The sequence below is a fragment of the Pterocles gutturalis genome, unplaced genomic scaffold, assembly GCF_000699245.1.
Source record: "Pterocles gutturalis isolate BGI_N339 unplaced genomic scaffold, ASM69924v1 scaffold17474, whole genome shotgun sequence".
NCBI classification, from domain to species: domain Eukaryota; kingdom Metazoa; phylum Chordata; class Aves; order Pterocliformes; family Pteroclidae; genus Pterocles; species Pterocles gutturalis.
Genome location: NW_010133649.1, coordinates 4,809 through 28,688, shown reverse-complemented (window position 1 = coordinate 28,688; position 23,880 = coordinate 4,809). Strand labels below are relative to the sequence as shown.

The following is a 23,880-nucleotide window of genomic DNA, read 5'->3' as shown; positions in this document are numbered from 1 at the left end:
GAACAAAACCCGGGCTGTCTTCAGGGCCACTTGCACACACTTTCTCCGGCAAGGTGACAAAACCATAGCCAAAACAACACTGGCAGTGTGACAACACCCAGCATACTGGCAACAGATGCTCAAGGTCCGGTGTTGTTTAATCACGACAGATGCGACCTTCCTGTTATTCAAAACCACCCCCTTGTGCCAACATGCCCCCAGCCACTCTGGCCATGTCGCAGCCCACGACCTCAGCCCTGCCTCCCTTCCCTGCCAGGGGCTGCTGAGGGACCCAGCGGGGACCCTCCATGGGTTTGCTGACCTGTTTGTGCACAGGTGGGGGTGGGGGAGTTGGAAGGGGGGATCTGCAGGCACACAGCCACTTGCAAAAAGGACTGCCCTTGAAGCCTAACTCATCTGGGCTGGGGAAGGAGCCTCTTGCTGAAGCCAAGGTCAGGGAAGTAAAGCAGCTCCAGCTTTTCCCCTGTACCGTTTGTGCAAGGCGCCTGCTGCTCATGCTTGGCCTGGCTGCCAAGCCCACGGGGCAGCAATTAAACCTCCACACCTGGCACTGGTGCAGCAAATTCAAGCCATTTCCAGTTGGGCTTTTTCACCTCCCTTCTGCCAGGAAAGGCGGAGTACGCTGCTGCCACAGATGTGGCTGGCCCCGTGCCTCCACATGCCATGGGGTGGCCAAGCTGGCTTCCCAAAAAAAGCAGGAGGGTTAAGAGGCTTGAACTTGGCTTTGCTCAGCCTGCAGGTGTTGGGGGGGCACACAGCAGCTTTGTCAGGAGTGGGAGGGAGGGTGGTGACCAGGCATTACCACTGTCCCTGAAGACACCTGGAGGTAGGTGCTGGGCTCACACAGTTCCGTGACCTCCCAGGATGAGCTTTCCAAAGTGGTATGAGGAGCGCATACAGGTCACTTATAAAAACCTGTAAATTTTTCAGCCCAAACCTTATATTCTGCCTTTGGTGACATTTAATAACTATAGTCTCTAATTACTACATATTCCTTAGGTTGTAAATATTGGCAAGTATCTATGGCCAATATAAAACATCTTGTGTGCCTTCACCACCACTCCAGCCCTGGTTACCTCCACCCCTTACCCAAGTATCAGAGCTCCATTTGCCCTAGTCACAGCCCCCTCAGTCCCTTACTCTGGCACAGATGTTAAAGCAGTAGCAGTGAGGTGAAGCTTTCCTTTAACATTAGCCAATGCTTGCACCAGGTTCGGCTTCAGGATAGTTTTCTTTCGGGAGATCGCAACTATACGATGCAAGAGATGCTCCTGGACTGGTGTGAGATGCCCAAGTGAGCTGTTACTCCAGAGCAGCAAATGTAGCCAAGAAGCATTGCTGCAGGACCTGGCTGCCAAGGAGCCTCAGCTTCACTACAGCACAAAGACAGCCTAGCGATGATGGGCATGGGTTCAGCTCTGGCACAGGTGCCCAGAGGTGTGGGACCACCCCATCCTCCTTGCAAATATTCCAATCTCAGGTCAAAGCCATCAGCAACCTGACCACACTCCAAAAGTGGTTGGACTTTCAGGGGTCCCTGCTCACCTGCATCTTTTTATTCTAGGAAGCCCTTTACTGAAGATGTTTAAAGCTGAAATGCCAGGAGCAAGGACAACAGGTTCCTTCTTTTTTGCCTGCATCAGACAAGCAACACTGATCTTGCAACTTCATTACAGTGAGACTCTGAGGAAATCTCAGGCACTAATCAGAAAGTTCAAGTGTTATTTCTGCATCACAGCTCTGTCATCAGATCTAGTAAAATTCATCCCACCTTCTTCCCTCCTTCCTTAGTGCAACTCCTCATCTCCCCTCCCCATCTACGATCACCTCAAGCCCAGTTGCATCAATTCAGCTGTTAGCACTGGCAGACTCCAACAACTGGAAGACATCTTTTTAATGATCTCGAACTGGGGGTTCCCCATTAGAGTGCCAAGACATAGCAAAACAGTTGCCACCATCAGTCTCTCATGTTCTCCCCTGTTTGATTTAATATTGTTCGCTACATGAGAGAAAGGGCCTGGAATTAAAATAGAAGTGAATGAGGAGGGAGGGATGACAACATGTGGTTTTAACTGCAGATTCTTTCTGTGCTGTGGTTCAGAGTGATCCTTTCCAGAGGCAGATCCATATCTAAGAGGGGCACAGACCAGCAGTTCAGGAATAGGACCAAGGGCCTGAAGCACAGCCACGTGGCTTTTGCACACCACCAGGAATATGAAGTTAGGACTTTATGATGACTGTCCACAGGCAAGAGGCCAGCTCTCCCCCCTGAGCTCTCTGAAGTGAGCTATACAGGCATTAAACACTACATCAAAACATATGGAAAATGGCTAGATATTCAGAGGGAAGCAGCATGAGCCACTTCAGCCCACAGAGCCAATTTGGAACCCAGACAACAGTGATACCTTCCTCAAAATTGGAAGATGTAGGACCCTGTACCCATGATCAACCTCTGCTCTCACTCCACAGCAGGGACAAGCCAGTACCAGGATGGGGCAAGTACCATGCTGGAAGAGCTGTGTGCTTGCAAAGAGGACACTAGGAAACAGTCTCTTTTGCTTGGCAAAGCAAGCAGGAAAATCAGTGCTAGAATTTTGAGAACAAGGATGCGAGTGCCATTCAGTGGAAGCCTGTTCTCGTTCGGGACCCAGCAAGCGAGTCACGGCCTCTGAAAGCAGACCAGAGCAGACATCCATCCACCAGCTCTTCTCTCCCCTCAGTGCTACGTTTGCAGAAAGCAGCCAAGAAGCATAGGTAGAGGACAGCAAGCTTCCTGAGCTTTAGGCTTTGCAATCCAAACGCTTGCATGCAGCTCGTCACATTACGCACCGAGCTACAGAGTGGGAAGCAGCAAGGCTTTTAAAAACTGCATATGCTGTTGTTTCCAGGTGCAACAGCTCTGCTTCTCTGCTACAAAAATGGAAAGCCAAGAGCTAATGCATGCTATCACCACCTTACCCTAAGCTGGAAGGAGAGGTTGCCCTGAATCAGTTTTTGCCTTGGAAAAAAAACCATCCACCTAAGACCATGTGGGGGCATCCTCTTATAATCCATCTTTATTTGTAAAAATCCACATATAAAATCTTCGGTTTCCTTTTACAAAAACAAAAAGGCACATAAAACTACTCAAGCTCTCATCCCCATGGACTGATGGTCAGACACTCCCCCAACCCCAGCCTCTCCTCTGCTTTCTCCTCCAGTCCATGTTTCTTCCTGCTTCCTTCAGTTGGTTTCAGCTCACTCCTGCGAGAGGCACAGTTCTGCACTTGTGAAGATGAGGTACGCACACAGGGGAGATGGTGGAGAGGTGGCATGGGCTGTGCGTGGAATGTTTTACAGGCGCTTTTTAGTAGTAGGTCTCTTTTTCCACCCAACCTAAAGGAAAAGGATGGAGAAAGCAGTAAGTCTTAAGGCAGACCAAGTATGAGGTTCATGAGAGCTCCTTTTATGTTCTGAAAACTTGCACTGTAGCATCTGAGCTAGTAGTAAGTGACCCATCGCAACGGAAAAATCTTGCCAAATTGTTGACCTGCTGCAGCTTTCAGGCCCTGTTCCAGCTTTCTAGAACTACCCAAACATTAATCATTCTTTTCCATCTACCTCCATGCATTGGTACTTTTGCATACTGTGGGAGAATGCAAGGAGAGGGACAGAGAAAGTCCTTAATTTGAACTAACTGCACTATTAATGCTAACGAATGGAAAACATAGCAAAATACACCCCTGCATAGTGCTCAGCACTGGAGGTCCCTGAGCATTGTCAGAGCTTCTACAGAGCTCAGCAGCATGAAGTGGGGAAGGAAACACACAAATTAGCAGCATATTCTTACCACCAGGGTTGCGTCTGATAATGAGCTTTCTGATTTCATCATACAGGAATATGAGAAGAGAGTATGGGAAAGCGCAGAACCACCAGGTTGGCCTGTTTGGGAGAGGAGACAGTGAGAACACAGGCAGCAGAGATACTCTTTGCCTAGCAGAGCTCTGACTTGATGGCACAGAAGAGTGCAGGAAGGCTGGCGTGTCCCAGCTTGCCAGTGCACCAGCTCCCACAAGGCTGTGGTTCAGCCAAGAATCCTCTAAGCCAAGAATTACCATCAAATTTTCTGCTGCAATATATTAATCTGCTTTTCAATACTAATGCCAACACAAGGTGCGTCACAGCACCTTCGTTCAACTCTGTACCAGCACCTCCCCACCTATTAATCTAGCAATATTTCCTCTAAGTACACATAACCTTTGGGCCACAGCCTTGCTCACTTGAACTGCACTGGTTTCCCTCATGATTTACACATGCTAACATCTAGCTGCTGCAGGCATTGGGCAGATGCCAGCTTTCCGGCAGGAAATGCTCACACTTCAGCAGTGAACTCTAGATAACACTTCTAAATGGAACGCAAGATGTACCAGGATTTTTTTTTTCCATTATAATTTCATAGCACTTAAGCCAGAGGACTGATGGAAGTTTAAGACTGAACCCTGCCATGAAGTGTTGCAATCCTACTGGGCAATGCTTAATATTTTGCCCCCCCCCCAGCCATTAGGAAAGTTACTACACACCAACTGGTCATCTGCACCTATACAGCATCTTTTAAAAGACTTTACTACTTGGGCTGTTTCTTTGGAAGGTAGAAAAAGGCACAAGATGTCATTATCATTTCTTTAGCAAAGAGTCAACCTGGTCTATGTTTTAGAGCAATTCAACTGGCTTTCTTTGGAGGTGCAGGCCCCCTATCCATAAAAATCCCCCATGCAAGTAACTACAAGACCAGCTGCACTACAGCACAGTGGTACAACTGAAGTTGTGTTTTTAGTGGTGCACTGAACTGCAGGCTCCCCATAAGCATTCCCACAAGCAGTAAAGCAAAGCAAACCCTTGGTGTGCCACACTACAGCAAAGGATCACTCACCAGCTCTAGCCTGAGCTCTTCTGGGTTAAGACTAAGTTTCATGTTCCACAAGCTCACAACTACTCTTATCATCTCCCCATCCCAGCACTGTCATTCTGTGGTACAGGCTACCGCACAAAAAGCATGATGCAACTTACTTGAGAGGGTACATCCTTAGAGCAACATCCATTCCAGGGCAGTAGGAGAGGAAGGCAGCCAGAGCAGTCTCCTCAAAGAGCCCAAATATTAAGATCTTGTTCCTAGCAGAAACAGGAAGGCAGTCAAGAGACAAAGTACTTTCACAGATGATGACCTAAAAACAACTAGTTGCCACATGATAGTGAATGGAAACAAACATTCTGGTCTACCCCAGAAGTCCATCAGGTGGGGACTATCAGGCCATCCAAGCAGACGATACACTGGTCATGAGGGTCTTTTATGTCTCTAGACAGAAATATTCCAGTTCGTTAACTAAATCAACCAGCAATTGCTTTCATCACAAATTCAGAAGAAGGCTGGGGTTCATGCCACTAGATCTCGAGACATCAGCTGCTCTTCTACTGCACAAGGCTGTGTGCTGCAGTATGTCACTGTCCTTTGAGGTGGGCTAGCTCCCACAGACAATGCCAGAAGTCACCATTTCACTTTGTCTCAGCCTGACAACTGTAGCAGGTACTACAAGAGAGTACCTAGTCCCTCTTTTATCCACTACTAAGGCACCAGACTGTTCAAGACTTATATCAAGATGCCCAGACACTGCTGGGACAAAAAACTAGAATGCCATGCGCTGGAGAATACAGAGTCCAGGTCTAAATCCTCCATGGACAGCCTCACTTACTTCATTCCCTGCTGGAAGACAGAGTTTCTTCTGGTCTTACAAATGATCAAGTCTGCCCACTGCACAACCACAATGCTGACAAAGAAGGCTGTATGGCAAGTGAACTCCACTATTTTCCTCTGTTCGTAGGTCTAGGAAGCAGACAAAGCAGAGAGCATTTATTCAGACATGCTGCCTTTGCTCTCTGGTGCTCACACCAAATTCAGCAGGCATAAGTAATCTGGCTGGCAGCCTCAAAGCTGTGCCTCAAAACTTACCCACTGCTGCCCATAGCTGTCTTCCACATCGTTAACCCATCGGTCATCCCACTGAACTCTGATCCCTAGCAAGCCAGAAGGCCAGAACCCATTCTCTGCCATGATTACAAAATAGGTGAAGAAACCTCCAAGGGCCTGGATCATACCTAAACAAAAAGAAAGGATAATCAAACTGATGAAGCTACTGTGCAGTGCAACTATAACAGAAAGCAGTTTGCAGGAGAGCCCAACCACCTAAAAAATAACTGCTTGTGGGGCTCAGTCTCCCAAATACTAGCTATAGTATAGTATAGTTCACATTAATATCAAATTCAGCTGTAACCCTTTTGCTGAGCGGCTTCTGCTCCCAACTTTGTACTGAGTTACTTCTGTTCTGCCCTGTGCTGTGATGGCATAGTACTCAAGGACACAAGATAAAACTCCCTTTGTATTCTCATTAAGCTTTGCCCACCCCCAACCCTTCCAAAAGACAGTCAAGAAGGTTCCCAAGGTCTGCTACAATTAAGCACGAACTCCTGTCCTGTGAACTGGGCACATCTCTCTAGCTGCCTTTAATCAATGCTCTTAATACTGTGTGTTTAGGGATATGCTGGAGAGAATCCCTTACTTCTAATTAAACTAACAATGGGATCTATGTTCTTGTTGGACAAGTCTGAACCAGAGGAGAGCTGGTTGTCAGCCAGTTCCTTTACAGCACTATGCAATTAATCAAAATTACTGTGAAAGCGCTTCAATGGATCGAGCTGCATAAGCCACTGCTATGTGCCATGGGGATAGAGTCACAGCAAGTTCCTAACAGCCCAAGATTCTGATTTACACATCTCAATCCTCAACCCTACCAAAATAAGCAGAACAGTCACTGACTCAGGATTGTGTATAACCCCCCTAACAGTGAATTCAAATCAGTGCCAGGGAAAACAGACTAGCTTACCAATCTGCCCATAGGCCATGCTGATCAGCCGTTCATTAACCAGCTTGTCTGTTTTGGGATTTCTGGGCTGCCTCTTCATGATGTCACTCTCTGCTTGCTCATATGCCAGGGAGATAGCAGGGACCTTTGGAGGTGGTAGGACCGCTGTTAGAACTGTTTCACTTTTCCACTGCATATAGCCTTCCCTGCCCCACGTTTTCAGCATGAGAAACAGCACTGCCCGAAAGCCCTAGCTGCAGTACTCAGGAAGGACCTTACCCCCTCCCCATCCTCAGTTTGTCCTTGTGTGGAACTGAAGGATTCTCAGACTTGCAGAGACACAAGACAGAGCGTGGAGTAAAGGAGTATCAAATGGCTGCTTATTTTAAAGCAGAACACTACAGAAAACTGTATTTAAGCATTTTTGTTCCACTTGATCCTTCTTTCGGGTACTTAAGAACACCCACATTTTTTCTTGAGACAAAAAAAAAAATAAGACATTCACCATGTCAGTGCCCAAGTCAATGCAGAGGATGGTGACTGTTCCCAGTGGAAGGGGTATGTTTGCAATGATGAAGATCAGGAACGGCGTGATTTCAGGAATGTTACTGGTCAAGGTGTAAGCAATAGACTTCTTCAGGTTATCAAAGATCAGACGCCCTGGGGCAAGGAAGAGAACAACATAACTCTCACTTGTCAGCAGAAGGCAGCCAAGTAGCTCACAGGCAGTTTCAGTGGCAACACTGAAGGGCAAAACTCTAGCACAGCAAACTGAAGAGTTCTCTTACATATAAGGGCAAGACTGTGTGCTCCATGCATGGCATCACCTATACAGAGTAATATTTTTGGTCACAGCAATCAGTGTTCACTGCATACAGCAGTATTATACTAAGCCCTGGTTTCTGAAGATCATTAAGAGCCCCCTGGAACTATCCCCTTGTTCTGCTCCTGTTTGAGAGCTATTGCTCCATCGGGGAGGAAAATGTGTCAGGCTCAGCTGGCAAAGATGACTGTAGGGTCAGTGTTAGGCAAAAGGACAAAGTAGCTTTTGTTACTCAGTTGCTTCCTACTGTTACCCATCCCAAAGGGTCATGCTGGTCCCATGGAAAGAGAGACAACTTTGAAGGGGGGAGGAAAGTACCACCTTCCTTTAAAATACTTTTCATGAAGACAAGCTCAAATAACGGAGAGCACTCCAGATGCCTCTATTTCAGAGAGAATCGTCAACGTTGCTGAAGCATGTCACTTCGCCACCACTGCACACAATTTATAAACTCACCTTCTTCAACCCCAGTGACAATGGAGGCAAAGTTATCATCCAGCAGAATCATGTCAGCTGCCTGCTTGGAGACATCTGAGCCAGCAATACCCATAGCAACACCAATGTCAGCCTTCTTCAGGGCTGGGGAATCATTCACACCATCACCTGTGACTGCTACAATGGCACCCTAGACAAAAAGAGAGTGATAGCAAGACTGAAACAATCATAAAAGTTGTTCTGGGCAGAAAAGCTTTCTCATATCTTTCAGGAGATGAAGTATAAAAAAAGTATTTCACTTTGCTGTAAAGAGACGTCAGTTTTTTCTTGTCCTCCCCTAACCCTTTTCCCCATTCTGATCAGGCTTATCAGAGAACCATGTTGCTCTCTCCAAAGGAGATGTTGGACAACATATAAACATGTTGAACTGTCCTCTCCCAAGCACCTACAGAGCATTTAGGAATTAAGTGCATTAACAAACATTCTAGGATCAGAAGAAAGCCTAAGTACAAACTGAAGATGTTTTCCTGCAAGACCCTTATATTTATGTATTATAGAGCAGCCTGACATCAGCAGCTGAAAGCTGCAGACAGACTGAGCTCTAGTCTGGCCCTTTACCTGAGAACACTGAAAAGACTAAGCCCTGACACTTCAGAAGGCAGCACTAGTTAACAGTTTATATATGTGTCTGGGGATTTCTCCAATATGAAATCCTTGGACTCCCTCTCTTTACCTGTCGCTGACAGCCTTCCACAATTATAAGCTTCTGCTGAGGAGATGTCCTGGCAAAGACAATTTCAGTATGATGAAGCAAGATGTCATCCAGTTGCTCACTAGTCATGTCCTTCAAATCTGAGCCATGAACAACACAAGCTTTGGCATCCCTGCAACCAAGAGACAATATAATATAATGTTTTACTTTACAAGTTAAACTAAGTTTCTCCTGAGTTGTATTTGCCCCATAAAGCTATGGCTCTTCAGTGCCCTAGGGAAACACCAACTCCAGCTGTCACTAAATACTAACCCAGGCAGCCTCTGCACAGAAGTTTCACGCTCCAGGTTTAAAGGCAGATAGGGAACACAAAGAAAACGACGAGACGACAGTGTCAAGCAACAGACAAAAAGCCCTATGAGCAGACTAAGTCTTTCTACAGCTTTTTAAAGTGCATCAAGGCAAAGACTAGTTGTTTCCACAGTTCTTGGCCTCTCTGCAAGAAAGGAACCCCTGGCTCAGGCAGTTAGCTTCCAACATCACAAGAGATGCTGTGCTCTTCTGCAGGCAATCCTTTATGCAACAGATTGACATCTACACATGGCTCTTCACAGGGAGAGTTCACACTATGCCAGTTCAGACTGTTTTACACTCTTCAGCAACAAAAGTATGCAACGTTGTCATTAGACTGGTTTAGTACCCTGCATGCGACAGCAAAATAGCACCTCTCTAACCCAGCATACCATCCCTTATAGGTCTAGGAGACTTTCCATGCAGCTCATTACATCACCCAGTTTAGACAGGGACATTCCTTCCCCACCCTTACAGCCAGCTGCTGACCTGCTCAGTCACACAGCCCAGTGATCCCTGGCACCTGCATTGCTAGGTTGTGAAGTTACCCTCAAAAAAAAAAAGAAAAAAGAGAAGAATTCAGACAAAATACTTTTCCCCAAGCACTTAATACCATGGACTGCCTCTATTCACAGTTCATAAGCTATATGGCTGCCCTCCAGCCCAAACACAGGCTGGGTCAAGCTAAGCAATGCAGACAGCCCAGCCATTCTGCAAACAGCCCACTTACGCCAAAGCACATTTTCTGAGGATGCCTCAGTTCTGCACTAGGCTACAAAGGCAAACATTAACCCCATTTTCACATCTATTCTGCTTCTAGCTACTGACTAGCATCAATTGTTCAACCCAGCCCAAGCCCTGCTCCCTTTGCCCACCTGCAATCAGACAAAAAAAGTTTGAGAGCAAGAGGAGCAGAACTGGGCTTTGAGTGATCAAGTTTATACGTGGCATTTCAACTCTTCTCTCTAAACAGCATATACAGTTAAACAGAGTTTACTTTTGGCAGCCCATTCAGTCTGGATGGTGACTAACAAACTAGGCAATTTCTTTTTATCAGTTTTCCCATGAACCCATAAGTTATCTTACTAAATAAGCTTGACTAAGTATATGTGTGGGGGGCAAAACTAGACCTAGCCTTTATTTAAAGATCTGGCATCACAGCAGTACATGGTTGCAGGCTCTGCAGCAGCAGCATTGCTCAAAACAGTCCCCAAACAGCCATCTCCCTTCCCTATGCCACTTCAGACACTTTTTCCGACCCTCTGCATTGGCCAGTACATGGTGCTTGTGCAGTGACATCAACCAGGTGGAGCAATGCTCAGCTCAGGGGGAAGAAGCTATCCCCAAAACTATTCCACCCAGCCAGCTGTTTCTTTCCCCCAACTTGGGGACAGACCATCAGGACAGGGCAGAGAAACAGGACAGAAGAAACTGCCCGAGTTTTCTGTACTGAGCTTACTCCTAACTACTTCCCATGCAAAAGAAAAACGCACATCGAAGACAGCTTTGTGCATTCTTCACATAACTTGCGATACATATCGAAAAGCCACAACATGCCAAGCTGAGCAGATGCCAAGCTTTTCATGCCCAGGGAAAGATGCTGAGAGATTATCCAAGGCAAGGAGAGAGGCAAATGCTTAATTCTTCAAACAGTTCTGGCATTCCAAACCAGTCAGTACCTAGGGTTGACCTGGCTGACAGGAATGTTGAGTCGAGCAGCAATATCTTCAACTGTTTCATTGCCCTCAGAGATGATGCCGACACCCTTGGCAATGGCTTTGGCTGTGATCGGATGGTCTCCCGTAACCATGATAACCTAAAACGCAAACAGACCGCTGTGAAAGCCTTGCCTGTACTGCAGAGCAATGCTGCCCAAGAGGCAGGGTCCCTTGAGACTGAAAAGGCCACGTGGCTTTCATTCTACTAGCAAGCCCTGGCACAGAGCAAGCCTGAGGTACAGACAGTAACCTGTTACCACTATGCAAAGGATTGAGGTGGATGGAAGACAAAGAAAATTGTTAACCCTGAGTCAACAAATACAGTTCAATTTCCAGCCTGTGCTTTGCCTTCTCATCTCAGTCAGTTCTGTAGGACACGCAGAACACACCTGAGCCAAATCACATGCTTTGGGACACTGTGCCATCAGAACCTGCCAGTGCCCTTGCAGTCTGGAGTCTAACTCATTTTTCAGTCCGTTAACATACAATCATTTGTATTTAACTCAGAAATGAAGCCTGAAGTACTGCTAGTTAAATCCCAACCAATACTTCACACACATTACAGCAATGCAGAGAGTAAGGCAAGCCCTTTATATCCACAGGTATACAGCAAGGTGATTTTGAACCCAGGAATAAACTACCTTGATCCCAGCGCTTCTGCATTTGCCAACAGCATCTGGCACAGCAGCACGAGGAGGGTCAATCATAGACATCAGTCCTACAAAGCAGAGTTTTTCTACAGGAAAGTTCACTTCGTCTGTATCAAACTGGAAGCCATCAGGGAACTGATCATCAGGCAGAGCCAAGTGACAGAATCCTGTAACACATCAAACCTGTGTTTGCTCTGTTCCCACATCAGGAGGCAGAGAGAGTGAATGTTTACTGCTTCTGCAAACAGCTACCTAAGAATAACAGGGAAGCATCAGAGGTTTAGCCAGGGTTATTGAGGCAGGAGTCACACTCATTCTGGTAACTGATGGGTGTTGCTAGGTGCCCAGACACAGCTTGGTTCACATGCAGTAGAGCAAATTTAATACCCTGTGGCCCCATGGAGACTGAAGGTCCCAAATGCTTTGCCTCATTTTGATCTAAGATACTCAGCTACTTGGCAAGAGAAAACCCTGCAGACTGCCTGTTAGATTAAAGGCTAAAGGCAGGACTGTTCCTGTACGAATTGCTGAAGTGACCCTGACTTCCACTGCAGGAACAGAGTACAACACTTAATCTGCAGGGACTCTGCAGAGAAGAATAAGGGACGAGTATTTTCCAATTTATTAAGGCTGCTTTTCCTTACCTAACACTCTCTCCCCAAGGCCTCCCAACTCAAGGTAGGCATTTTGAAAAGAATCTTTCATTTCCTCATCCAGTGGTTGCTCTTTGCCATGAATAAGAATGGTGCTGCAGCGATCCAAAATCCTCTCTGGAGCTCCCTTCATCACCAGTAAGTAACGGGATTCTGACGGATTTGCATTTTTGTGGATAGACAGCTAGGGTGGAAGAAATGAAACTGTTTTACAGACATGTATTGTGAAGGTTACGAGTAATCACCATCACTCAGTGTTTTGTGACTACAGCAGTTCAGGATAGTTTGTGATATTCTGCTCTAGTTTTCACTTACCTGCACTTTAAAGGGGTTCACAAACTAAAGACTTGCTATGTATTCTTTAACACTAACATATAACCACAGATGTTGCAATGGCCTTTTTCATAGCTAAGCTCTACCTGTCATTTCTCAGCAGCTGATTCCTATTCCCAGATTTGAGTTGTTCCATTCTCTGTGCACTACTGCTGCACAGGCAGGAAGCATGTCTGTTTTTTTTTCTCAGCAGCTGATACCTGAGTGTCAAGGCAGCTCCAGCAGCTCTTACACAGTGTCACCATGTATGGTCCATTAACTTAAATTTATATTCTTGAGCAGCCTACAAGCAAGCAATGGCTAGACAATATTTTGATGCCAAAATGAGTTTTGAGGCACACTTGCATAGAAATTTATGTAAGTGCTTCACACAGCAGCTCTCCCTCAAGAGGGCACATCCTTACCTGATACTTGTTGGTAGAGTTAAATGGTATTTCCACCACTTTGGGATACCTTTCTCTCATCTCCTTGACAGGACCACAGCACAATTCAATGCATTTCAGAAGTGCAGACTCAGAGGCATCTCCCGCCACTGCTCTCTGAGGAAAGAGACAACTATCAAAGTGTGGAATCCCAGTGGACTCACCACAGAAGATCAGACATTAAAAAAAAAAATGTATTCATCTCAGCCCAGTCCCAGCTTCTACCTAACATGATATGAGAGCACAGAATAAATAATGCTATTATCTAGTACCGACAAATACTGTATTTCAGAATGCCAGATCTCCCAGCCTGAGAGTGCAGCAGTCTTCTGGTGCCAAAGTCAAGAAGCCCTTTTAAAGGGCAGAGAAAGTCAGATAACCAGGGGCAGTCAGAGAAGGAGAGGCTGGAGGGTAAACTTTGAAAACTGCTCTAAGTTGCTTGCTGTAAAGAACAGCAAATGTGAGATGAAGACTGATGACATGCACACAGAAACACTTGCATGTACTCTCCCACCCCAATGTAAGTTCAACCTGTCGAGACTCTGTCAGAGAAGATTGAATCTGTCCATGTCTTCTCCCCCATAAGGTTAGCACTGGTAGAGACTGTAGATGAGGGTTCTCAGCCCTGGAGATCTCTGTATACTCAATATCCTGTTTGAGTTTGCTTTGCTGCAATTTAAACCAAATATTTCTTGCCCTTCTGGTCTCTTTGCCCATGTGAATTCTCTTTTTCATTTTTATACTGCTTTTTGATATCTGAAGACTTTTCAAAACTCCCCACTCTCAAGTCTTCCTTAGATGGGAAGAGCTCCAGCTCTTTATCTTAGCTCTAAAAAACATGACCTGAAGTTATAGTCAGAGGGGTCCTAGGGAAAAATAGTTTGTTCCATCATTTGTGTTACCACAGCATCAGAACACCCTTGGGAAGAAGTTTACTAAGCAACATGACTAATATTTGACAGATTATAAGCACTGTACAGTTAACTTCAGCCCTGACTGGGTCACAGTTCAGAAGCAGGAATCTGAATCTATGTTATGCCGGCATTTGCACCAGCACTGAACCAGAAAAAGCTGAAAAAGCCAACACTTGCCAGTGAGAATAACCTAGCTAAAAGACAAACAGTCTTCCACAACTGTTGTGCCCTCAGCTCTGGTATCAACTTCTCCCAGCTCCCAGAACCAGGTGTTTGTAGCTTTTAATGTACAAATGCCAGAAATAGCAATTCTTGTAACAGACAGACATTGGGAAATGCCTAGGAAAGCTTTCTGGTCTTTCCTAGCCCTGTCTAGTCCCAAACAGACTGTAGATGCTAGTGGACAGCAGGGCATCTGCTGTGGGAAATGTGTCTTCCCAGTCTAATCTCCTCTGTCCATAACACATCCCCTTACAAGAATGTTAGACTGCAGGAAAATTAAGAGTGGCAGATACCTCTACTTTACAGGTTCCTGTGATCTACAGGACATAATCTCACTACCATTATTGAAGGGTAGTGGTGGGGAACAGGATAGATGTTTCTTTTAGGAACTCACCTTAAGTATTGGTACATTTTCCTGGTTGGCCTGAAACACAGCACGGTTGCAGAGACCTGCAACTCTGGACAAAGCAGTCCAAGTAGCTGAGCTCTTGTCAAAGGAAGCACCTGAAAGCAAAGGAAGAAAGTAAAAAAGCCCCCCAACAAAAATATATAACATAAGCTCAAAATCCCACAGGCTTAAGAGCAAGAAGCCTTTACCTCAGAAATAGGAAACACTTAGAGCCTGTTAGCACACTACATCTCTGTCAATTCTCCTCCCTTCCCAGGTACTTGATGAGCAGCTGATTATTTTAAGACTCAAGGGTAAAACAGCAACAGTGCAAGAGAACTCCTCTGCTCTCAAGGTTCCAGGAATGACTGCATCTAGCAGCAGCAGAGGCCATGCTGACAAAGCCAAGGAATTCTGGACAGACAACATTCTTTCAGAGGGGCTTGAGTAAAAGATGCTGGGTTCCACCTCCAGATTGTCTCACTTTATCCATCACCCAGGAACTGCATGAAATAGCTCCCAAAGGAACAATGCTTAAGTAAAGATACTGCTTCTCCCATACTGGCTCTTAAGATGGCTTCAAGGGAGATGAATTGAACACAGTTAACTGATAAGCTAATACACTTTCCATGAAGTGAAATCTTTTAGGTTTATTTCTACTGCATCCAAGCCAACTGTTGCCAGGCCAAAACTGAGCATTTCCAAATAACACTTTATTTACAGCTTGTTACTTTGCACTAGTGTTAAAGACCAAGGACAGCGAAGCATCTTTTTTTAGGTGGTTCAGGCAAGCACAATGCTTAGGAGTACTTGGGACAGCAGCACCACTGGAAAAAGTTTATGTTAACAATGTGTTGCAAGCACAACATTTCACAAGGTAGATGACAGCTAGGAAGCTCCTGAATTTGCTTATAGTAAACGGTTCTGGAGAGATAAGTACCTCTCTCAATTGCACAGCACACTGAGATTTCAGATTCTTATCAATATCTAGAAAAAATTTCCTACTGAAGTCTTACTGTCACTTCCATTCATTGCTACCACTCTGCAAACACAACCAGGATGTTCTGGGAAAACCGCTGTTCAAGGGCAGCCATGTAGTTCAACATGGGAAATTCCCATCTATATCCAGTCTCAAGTAATTTATTACCAGGGTCAACACCTCTGCTGTCCATGCTTTCAGCAAACGTAAGATGCAGCAATTTCATCAGATACATTTTGGGAAAAATAATCAGGTACTCTGAGGTACAGAACAGCAAATATTTCTACACACAGGACAAACCTAAGGGGCTGAACATTCAAGAGGCTCAAATTCCAACAGAGTAATTCTGCACAAAAGCAGCCTATATGGAGCTTAAGGATTAAACAGAACTGTGGTACAGTGCAAAGCTTTCTGTGTGTCACCTCAAGTCTTTTAAAGCTCTTTGTAGACTTTATGTTAGAAGTCCTTGCACTGTGAACTTCACTTGGACTGGAGAGCTAGAAACATGGGTTCTTAGAAGTACAGGCGTACAGGAAGCCCCAGAAAAAGCCTTTTTTTTTTTGAAGGAGATGCCTCAAGTGCAAAAAGATGGTCTTACCACTCTGGTTCTCTGTAGTATCAGCCTCATGAATCTGATTGTCAAACCACATGTGCGCAACCGTCATGCGATTCTGTGTCAGCGTGCCTGTTTTGTCAGAACAGATAGTGGACGTGGAACCCAGGGTTTCCACAGCTTCGAGGTTCTTCACCAAGCAGTTCTTACGAGCCATACGCTTGGCTGTTAGTGTCAGACATACCTAGAGACATGGAAGAAGATGACAGGTTAGATGTGCTCCTGCACTGCTACCCAACTCACTGTGGACATGGAATAGCAACCAGCTTACATGCCCTGCAGTGATTCCTGAACTCCATGCTCACCCTGTCAGTGCAATATGAACAGCTACATTTAGGCCCAGCTGCTAGATTTAAAAGACGCATTTTCCTCATCACAAAACCTCCAGAAAAGCACTTGCAAGGCTTCAGTCTCCTGCTTCTCAGTGCATTAGGAAGGAAATAACAAGCCCCAGACTAACATTTTACTTAAAGCTGCAGTTCCCTAATCATAGGAACTCTGAAAATAGGTGAAGGCAGGCCACATATGAGAAGGCCCAAAATAGCTCTGGTCATAGGGCTGTAACTTACTGGTGTAGCAAGCAAGCAGCCCTAGCTACCCTTTCTTGCCAGAGGCTCCTACCTGGTGCCAGCTCCCAACTGTTCATTCCCCAGCTCAGTTGCTGCTCTGCTTCTTAAGGCTGCATGGATGCCTCTAACCCTGTCCATCACCACCCTCTACAGAGCTGAGCATACCTAGATACTTACAGCACCTCTCTGGGAAACCAAACTTACAAGAATCTGTTAGGTCCCAGATCAAAAGCTAAGACTAGGGTGAAGCTTGCTGGATGCTCTGCCAGTCCTTCAGGATTGGAAAGGTTGGTGTGCACACAGGTGTAGAAAACATGAATACTTGTTACAAGAAGGCCCCTTCTTGCCACACAAAAAAAGTAAGACAAGTCCAGAACTCCTAGTCTTGCTCACTTCAATTGTATGATGCCAAGCATCTGTGCAGGTCTAGCTTAGGGACTCACCTATATTACAAAAACAGCTGCAGAACTTGACATTGATTTGGGCTACTCGTCTGACTACACTGAATTGATAAAATCTTGCCCTACACACTCACCACACAAATTGCCTTCCATTACTTTTATGTTCACCTCTGCGAATGCACACTGAGGATGAAGCATTCCTCTTCCTTAAGAGCCATATATGTAACTCATTCAATCTTTTTTTTTCCAACTTCACTCACCGTGACTGTTGCAAGCAGCCCTTCAGGGACATTGGCAACAATGATCCCGATGAGGAAGATTACAGCCTCCAGCCATGTGTACTCAAGGATGAGTGAAAGGATGAAGAAAGTCACACCCAGGAAGACAGCTACTCCAGTGATGAGGTGGATAAAGTGCTCAATCTCCATGGCAATTGGAGTTTTCCCCCCTTCCAGCCCAGAAGCCAGACTGGCAATACGGCCCATTACAGTGCGATCCCCAGTGCTAATGACAATGCCACGGGCAGTGCCTAGAAGAGAGACAGGTTTTGGAAAACAAAAACCCTTCCCAAAACACACAGAACTGAGTTTGTTCAGCCTGTCCTACAGTTTAGCAAGCTTCACCCAAGATAAAGCAGGTAAGCATTCCAATGGCCAAACTTTCCCACCGCAGCTTTTTTTACTCATACTAGTAGCATGAAATGGAAATATGTGCTGCACAGGATTCCTGCGTGACTGGTCAAGCTGTATGCCCTCTCCCCTCCACCCCAGGGAATCAAGTGCCAATTACATAGGGAATTAGAAGAAGCCATCTTCAAGAAGCAGACAGTGTCTGCTTCCCTCCTTTAAGGGGAAGCCCATTTTCTCTCCCCAGGGCTCTTCAGAAAGATCAAGAATATCGCTCGCAGGGTTGGTTTTTTCTGGGAGGGAGGAAAGAGCAGGGGGCAGTTTTGCTGCTCAGAATCTGTCAGCAGAGGACACAAAACAAGTCTGGCTGAATTCTCCACCATCACCGAACAATTACAAACCCTGTGGGTATGGAAAAGATGCTCTAGGCTTCAGCACAGAGTACCTACCACCATACTCTGAGCTGCAACATGAAATTCTGCCAGAGATACTTGAAATTCCTGCTTTCTGCAGCAGCTGTATTATTTCATACAGCTCTGCCTAACTGTCTTGGTTCACATTGTTATCTGCACTTTAACACTGCTGTAATAAGGCAGTCATGCTCAAAGACACACCACATAGCTGCTTCTCTAGGAGGAGCAAGAAAGGGGAAAAAAAAAGTTAGTTCTGCGGAGTCTTCTTTGCCCACTGTACAGTATTGCAGTTGGAATGGGCAAAGCCTTTGCTGGGAACTTCCAGCCTGCCCTTAAACAGTAGGAGTAGGCTACCAACTAATACACTAAACTCACACAGCGTTTGCATTGCTTACCTATGCAGTTCAATCCCTAGCACTGTTAACACTTCAGGGAAGGAGGAGAGTCACATACCTTCCACACAGTTGGTGGAAAAGAAGGCAATGTTCCTGGTCTCCAGGGGATTCTCATTGGAGAAGTCTGGAGATCTGGTCTGAGGCTCTGATTCACCAGTAAGTGAGGAGTTATCTACCTACAAGGAAGAGAGTACTTTGTCATTCACAAGCAAGCAGATGCCTTCAGCAATGAAAGCAGATAAATTGCTATGTGGTCCCCCCACCCTTCTCTTCCATTCCACCACCCACTCACAGCATACAAGACATTGTTTGAAACCAGACTAATTCATCATCCTTCATAATGAAGTTTTCAGACAGCCTGTCACTACTGTACCTTGCAACCATGTGCAGATATGATCCGAAGGTCGGCTGGAATTCTGTCTCCTCCTTTCACCTCCACTAGATCTCCAACTACAACACCTTCAGCATTTATGCTCATCTTCTCACCATTTCTGACTACAAGAGCTTGCTAAAAAACAGTAAAGAAACATCCTGTGTCAAAAGCAACTCTTAAGAGAGGGTTTAAGAGATGTGTCTTAAAATAGTTGTGCTATGGTTCTAAAAGGTTTCTACCAATATTTTATCTCCAATACATATTATTTAAGAAAAACAGCTATTTTTGTTTTCTTGATATTAAAGTTCCTTGTCACCAAGGTGACAGTAAGATGGTCAGGTACGATACAGACTCTGTCCATGAAGGAATCTGAGTCTTAGTGCTTATCGCACCAGTTACTGAACTCCATAGACTATCATGAAAGCATCCTATGAATGTTAATAAGCTGGTGGAACTCACGGGGTGCCAGGAACTGCCCCAGACTATTAGCATAGTTACTTGGAGCATAAAGAGGAAGGAGTCTCATAGACCCCTCAACATGAAGAGCTAGTAACCCACACTAACAGCTTGGCACAAGAGACATCTTGTCTGCTAAAGGCCAATATATACCATTCACAGCCAGGCCTTTTGCAATTGAAGCCCATGTATAAACATTGAGCAAGCTACAGCTTGGCAGATCTCAAGAAAATGAGGTATTCCATACCTGAGGCACCATGTTCTTGAAGGACTCCATGATCTTGGAACTTTTTGCTTCTTGGTAATAAGAGAAACAGCCAGTAATGATAACCACAGCTGCCAACACAATACCCAAGTACAGCTACAAGGAACAGAGAAAGTGAGTCAGAGGACGATCTGCCTGGAAGGTTTCCAGTCTGTCCAGATAAATTGCTTGGTATTTAAGTGCCCCATTACAAAGCATGGAGGTACTTGCAGACTCTGTACATTTTGTACACAAAGGCCATCCACAAGCTAGTGTTGTTAACACAAAATGAAGGAAGTCAGCTGTTCATTTCATTATGTGGAAGCACTCCAAGGCGTGTTAAGCTCACCCACTGAATTTCCCGTGCTTATGGGAAAAGTTTCTGGACTGAATGCTTAGAGGAAGCTAATCTGCTTCAAGCCAAACAGGTTGCTCAGCCTGCCCTTGAGGTAAAAAAAAAAAAAGACATTTTTACTTACATTATCATTGTCGGCCGCCTCCTGGTCCACCGCACTTCGTATGCCATAAGCCAGAAAGCACAGAACAGCACCAATCCACAACAGGAGTGAGAATCCTCCAAAGAGCTGCCGGCAGAACTTGAGCCATTCAGGAGTGGTGGGTGGGGGTGTGAGGGAATTTGGGCCATCACGAGCCAAAATCTCAGCTGCACGTGCAGTAGTCAAACCCTAGAAGAGAGATTACTTTCATAGGCATTGTGGCAAGACTGTCTGTGGAAGGTGGCTCTGAATTTGCTCATGTTCTGCTTGAAAAGGCAGGTAGAGTCCTGCCACAGTAATAAGGAGATGCCGGCAGCAATCATAGAATCATAACATGGTTTGGGTTGGAAGGGACTTTAGAGATCATTTAGTTCTAACCTCCCTGCTATGAGCAGGGACAACCCCCACTAGACCAGGTTGTTCAAAGCCTCATGCAGATCTCTACAGGTGCCAGGGCTCTGCAACACAACTGGAGGATGTGAAAGCTGAATACCAACAGAGGAGCTATAGGATGTTGGATGCTACTTAAGGAGCCAGCAAGCCACGGGACGACAAACACTGAGGAAAGGCACGACAAGAAGGCTACAGCAGCAGACTTTGAGCTCTGAGGAACAGCCCAGTGCAATCCATCCTATCAAATTATGGAACAAGTGAAAGCTGGAGGCCATAAAGATGATGACACTCTGGATTGTGTCCACACTTCCAGGAAGTTTAGCTTTCAGAAGCCAAGGTCTTTGACAGAAATATGCAGATCTCTGTACTGTTATAGAGTAAGAGCAGACTTGTTGCTATATGCAATCATGCAAAAAATGCATTAAGCAAGGCAAACAACAGCCAAGGTGCAAAATCCCTGCAGTGCTTCTGCACTGGAGTTTGAGGTTAGCTAGGACATTTGCACACTTCTTACTATAAAAGGGAAGAATTTTAACTGCTACTAGCCATCATTAAGTCTCCAGGCATGTGCTAGCTCACTAGACTACATCTGCAATATAACAAACATTTGCCTTTATTACAAGCTCCTTGGGGAAAAAAAATAAATCCAAGAATCAACTTGACCTTGGAACAATTCAGAGGCAGATAACAGTGACTTTGTTACAAACAAAGTCACTGAAGTACCAAAGCCAGGCTGTACAGTGGGAGGACGAAGAGAAGTATTTGTGAGCTCAACAATTCTCCCAAAGCCTGGGAAACTTAACTGGAGGAGGGGAGATCAATCAAAAAAGAAATAAAAAAACAGACCACCCAGATCTCCCTTTGCGAAGTGCTCTGAGACGAGACTGTTCCTTTTCAAATCATAGCAAGGAGAGAGGGAAAAACAAAGTCTACCTACCCTACTCAAGTCTGTTCCATATTTACGATGAAGTTCATCAAGGCTCAGCTTGTGGTCATCCTGAAAGACAAGAAATGGTTGGGGGGGAAAGAGATCATAGTCCCTGGAGGCTGATCAACAAGAGCTCAGCAATTCCACCCCCCCATGTCAGGTTTCCCAGCTGTAACAGTTCAGTGAGATAGCAAGACTCTAGCTCATCTTCTCTGTGAAGAGAATCTCAGTCTCATTCTGCAATTCAAAGTGGTCTCATCTTTACTGTTCTCACGACTATTTGGGTATGACATTACAGCTTTTCAAACAGACTATATCTAAGTGCAGTCTTTATGCTCCTGGCAGGTTCTGTGAAGCCTCAGTGGGTTGTGGGGTTTTTGGTTTTGTTTTGGGTCATTTTTGTTTTGTTTTTTTTGGGTGGTTTTTTTTATTGGGGGTGGGGCCAGGGCAGGGCATGGAACCGGGCAGGGCAGGGGGGAATGAAGGAGAAGGAGAAAGGAGGGAAGTTGGGAAGGAAGGTAGGAATGTACAAAGAGGGGAGGGAGCAGATCCTTTAAGTTAGCATTGCTGCTGAACAGAAAATTTCATCTTGGAGAAAGCTTTAGTATCCCCTCTCCCTAACAGAGGGGGACAAAAACATGAGAGCTCGGACTCAAATTCACAGCACAGAAACAAAACCTGTGTCAACACCAAGGAGAGCAGATCTAAGCTGGATGATGTGCACAGACAGATGTATAGCATCATCCAGCATTCACAGATGGGAATGGGAGACACTCCCCACAGCCTCAGACATGATTAGAAGGAATAACAACACTGAGGTTAATCTGAGCAGAGGCCAGCATTAAATGGAGCTGTGCAGGCTCAACTCCTCAGCTGGAATGAAAACAGCAGTCTCACTCACATGACAGCACAATAAAGCCTGCAATGCTGCTATCCAGACAGCGCTTGCCTGGGTGAGGAAATGCAGCTACACTGTGCTATGGGTAAGGCAGCCAAGCAGAGACTTGGGTTCTGTGTCGAGTGCCTTCTGAGAAGTGATGTTTTCAGGGCTACTGCATGACCATCTTGATGCTTAAACACTTGCAGCATGTCTGGCTTGGAGACAGAGGGAACCAGGTGGGAGATCAGTGCTGTCAGTCACACCATGCTGTCAGCACACCATCTCTTTTCTCTTTTAGTCACATGAAGCACAGGGCTTTGGGGGCAGTGAATATTCTTAAAGCTGTTCTTTCCATTACCTACACTCTTACCATTGTGACTTCCTTTTTAAGTTCATCCATGTCCCTCTCCTTCTTCCCCTTTTTCTTCTTTGTGCCATGCTCTGATGTAGCAGTAGGCTCATACTTGTCTCTTCCAGCCTGCAAGAGAATACACAGTACCATAAGAAACACCTTACAGTCAATTTCCACTGCAGTAGACATCAACTGTGCACATGAGACTGCCAGACAGACAAAATGATTACAGTTTACTAAAGTTACACCACTTTAATAAATAAATAAATAAATGCACTAGTGAGCAGACAAGTCTGCTGAACAGCATCTTCAGCCAGACATTGTGCAAGTCCAGCCAGGAGGAAAGCCAGACACATGCTACTCAGTCAGTCTTGATGTGCGAGACCCAGCTCAAGCTGAAAAGTGATGAAAAGCAGAAGAAACCAATTCCCGAGTGCATACATATGTTCCCTTCAAGGCACTAACTCCTCCTCCCCCCCTCTCAGTCTTCCACATCCTCTGGAAAGGAGCAGCCTATCAACTGAAGATAAATAGGAGGTGGTATCTCTGACCAGTCAAATTTGAGGGATAAGCTCCAAGACTTTCATTCTCAGTTTGGCACTCTAGGTGGCTGGTTACACAACAGAAATCTGCTTTCAATTTATGGCAGTTCGACCAGCAAGAATGGTATACAAAGCAGGAGTACACTTTCACAGATTCGATCTCTGTTCAGTCCTGCTTACACCTTAGAGCAGATGATTTGCATAAAGCATCTTTATTCAGATAGATTTTCATTCACTTCTGTTATGGTTAATTCTAGATGAAATCATGCAGAGATTTAGATCTTCTCATGGGGTAAACAAGCATCTAAGGACAAAGAAATCATGATGCAGCACATATAAATATCACTTAAAAAAACCAAAAAAAGTACAGAGGATTTACAGGCAGAAATAATTCTGAACTGCAAGAAGTCGGGGCACACTGTAAGGTACCAAACCCAGGCACCAGTACAGCCTCACAGTGCAGTTCCTCCATTAAGTACTCCATATATTTCCAGACTCCCACAAGCCTCCAATAGCAGCTTTTCCCTCCCTTCTTCAGCGTGGGAACTATTACATTCCTGACAAGTTTCATGCAATGATATTTCACCCAATAAGATCTCCAAGAAGTACTTTGAGATGAAACAGCAGTTAATGAGTTAGTGGCACCAAACTGTTAACAAGATTAAGAAAAGGTTTCAAAGGCATTGCCTTGTTTGATCTTTGCAT

At 45.3% G+C, this 23,880-nt stretch overlaps 1 protein-coding gene across 1 annotated transcript; it reads right to left on the bottom strand.

Annotated features, from left to right (window-relative positions):
• Positions 1 to 3,030: 3,030 nt before the first annotated feature.
• LOC104467518 (sodium/potassium-transporting ATPase subunit alpha-1) lies at positions 3,031 to 22,754 on the bottom strand. Its single transcript, XM_010081314.1, has 22 exons — positions 22,652 to 22,754; positions 21,411 to 21,470; positions 20,063 to 20,269; positions 19,587 to 19,700; positions 18,884 to 19,018; positions 18,569 to 18,686; positions 17,337 to 17,605; positions 16,092 to 16,290; positions 14,521 to 14,630; positions 12,973 to 13,107; positions 12,227 to 12,419; positions 11,574 to 11,749; positions 10,894 to 11,030; positions 8,885 to 9,035; positions 8,173 to 8,341; positions 7,399 to 7,553; positions 6,915 to 7,038; positions 5,984 to 6,129; positions 5,727 to 5,857; positions 5,047 to 5,148; positions 3,830 to 3,921; positions 3,031 to 3,375 (listed from the first exon to the last, which is right to left on the bottom strand). The coding sequence occupies exons 1-22, from the start codon at positions 22,679 to 22,681 to the stop codon at positions 3,347 to 3,349; spliced, it is 2,982 nt and encodes a 993-aa protein (XP_010079616.1). The 5' UTR covers positions 22,682 to 22,754; the 3' UTR covers positions 3,031 to 3,346.
• Positions 22,755 to 23,880: the final 1,126 nt, after the last annotated feature.

What these genes read in the sequence shown, in the direction of transcription:
- LOC104467518 (XM_010081314.1), bottom strand. Translation starts at nt 22,681, where the DNA reads ATGGATGAACTTAAAAAGGAAGTCACAATG. An exon ending in ACTCTACCAACAAGTATCAG is followed by an intron (nt 12,420 to 12,972) that starts GTAAGGATGTGC and finishes CTTCCACCCTAG; the next exon opens with CTGTCTATCCACAAAAATGC. An exon ending in ACAGCTATGGGCAGCAGTGG is followed by an intron (nt 5,858 to 5,983) that starts GTAAGTTTTGAG and finishes TCTGCTTCCTAG; the next exon opens with ACCTACGAACAGAGGAAAAT.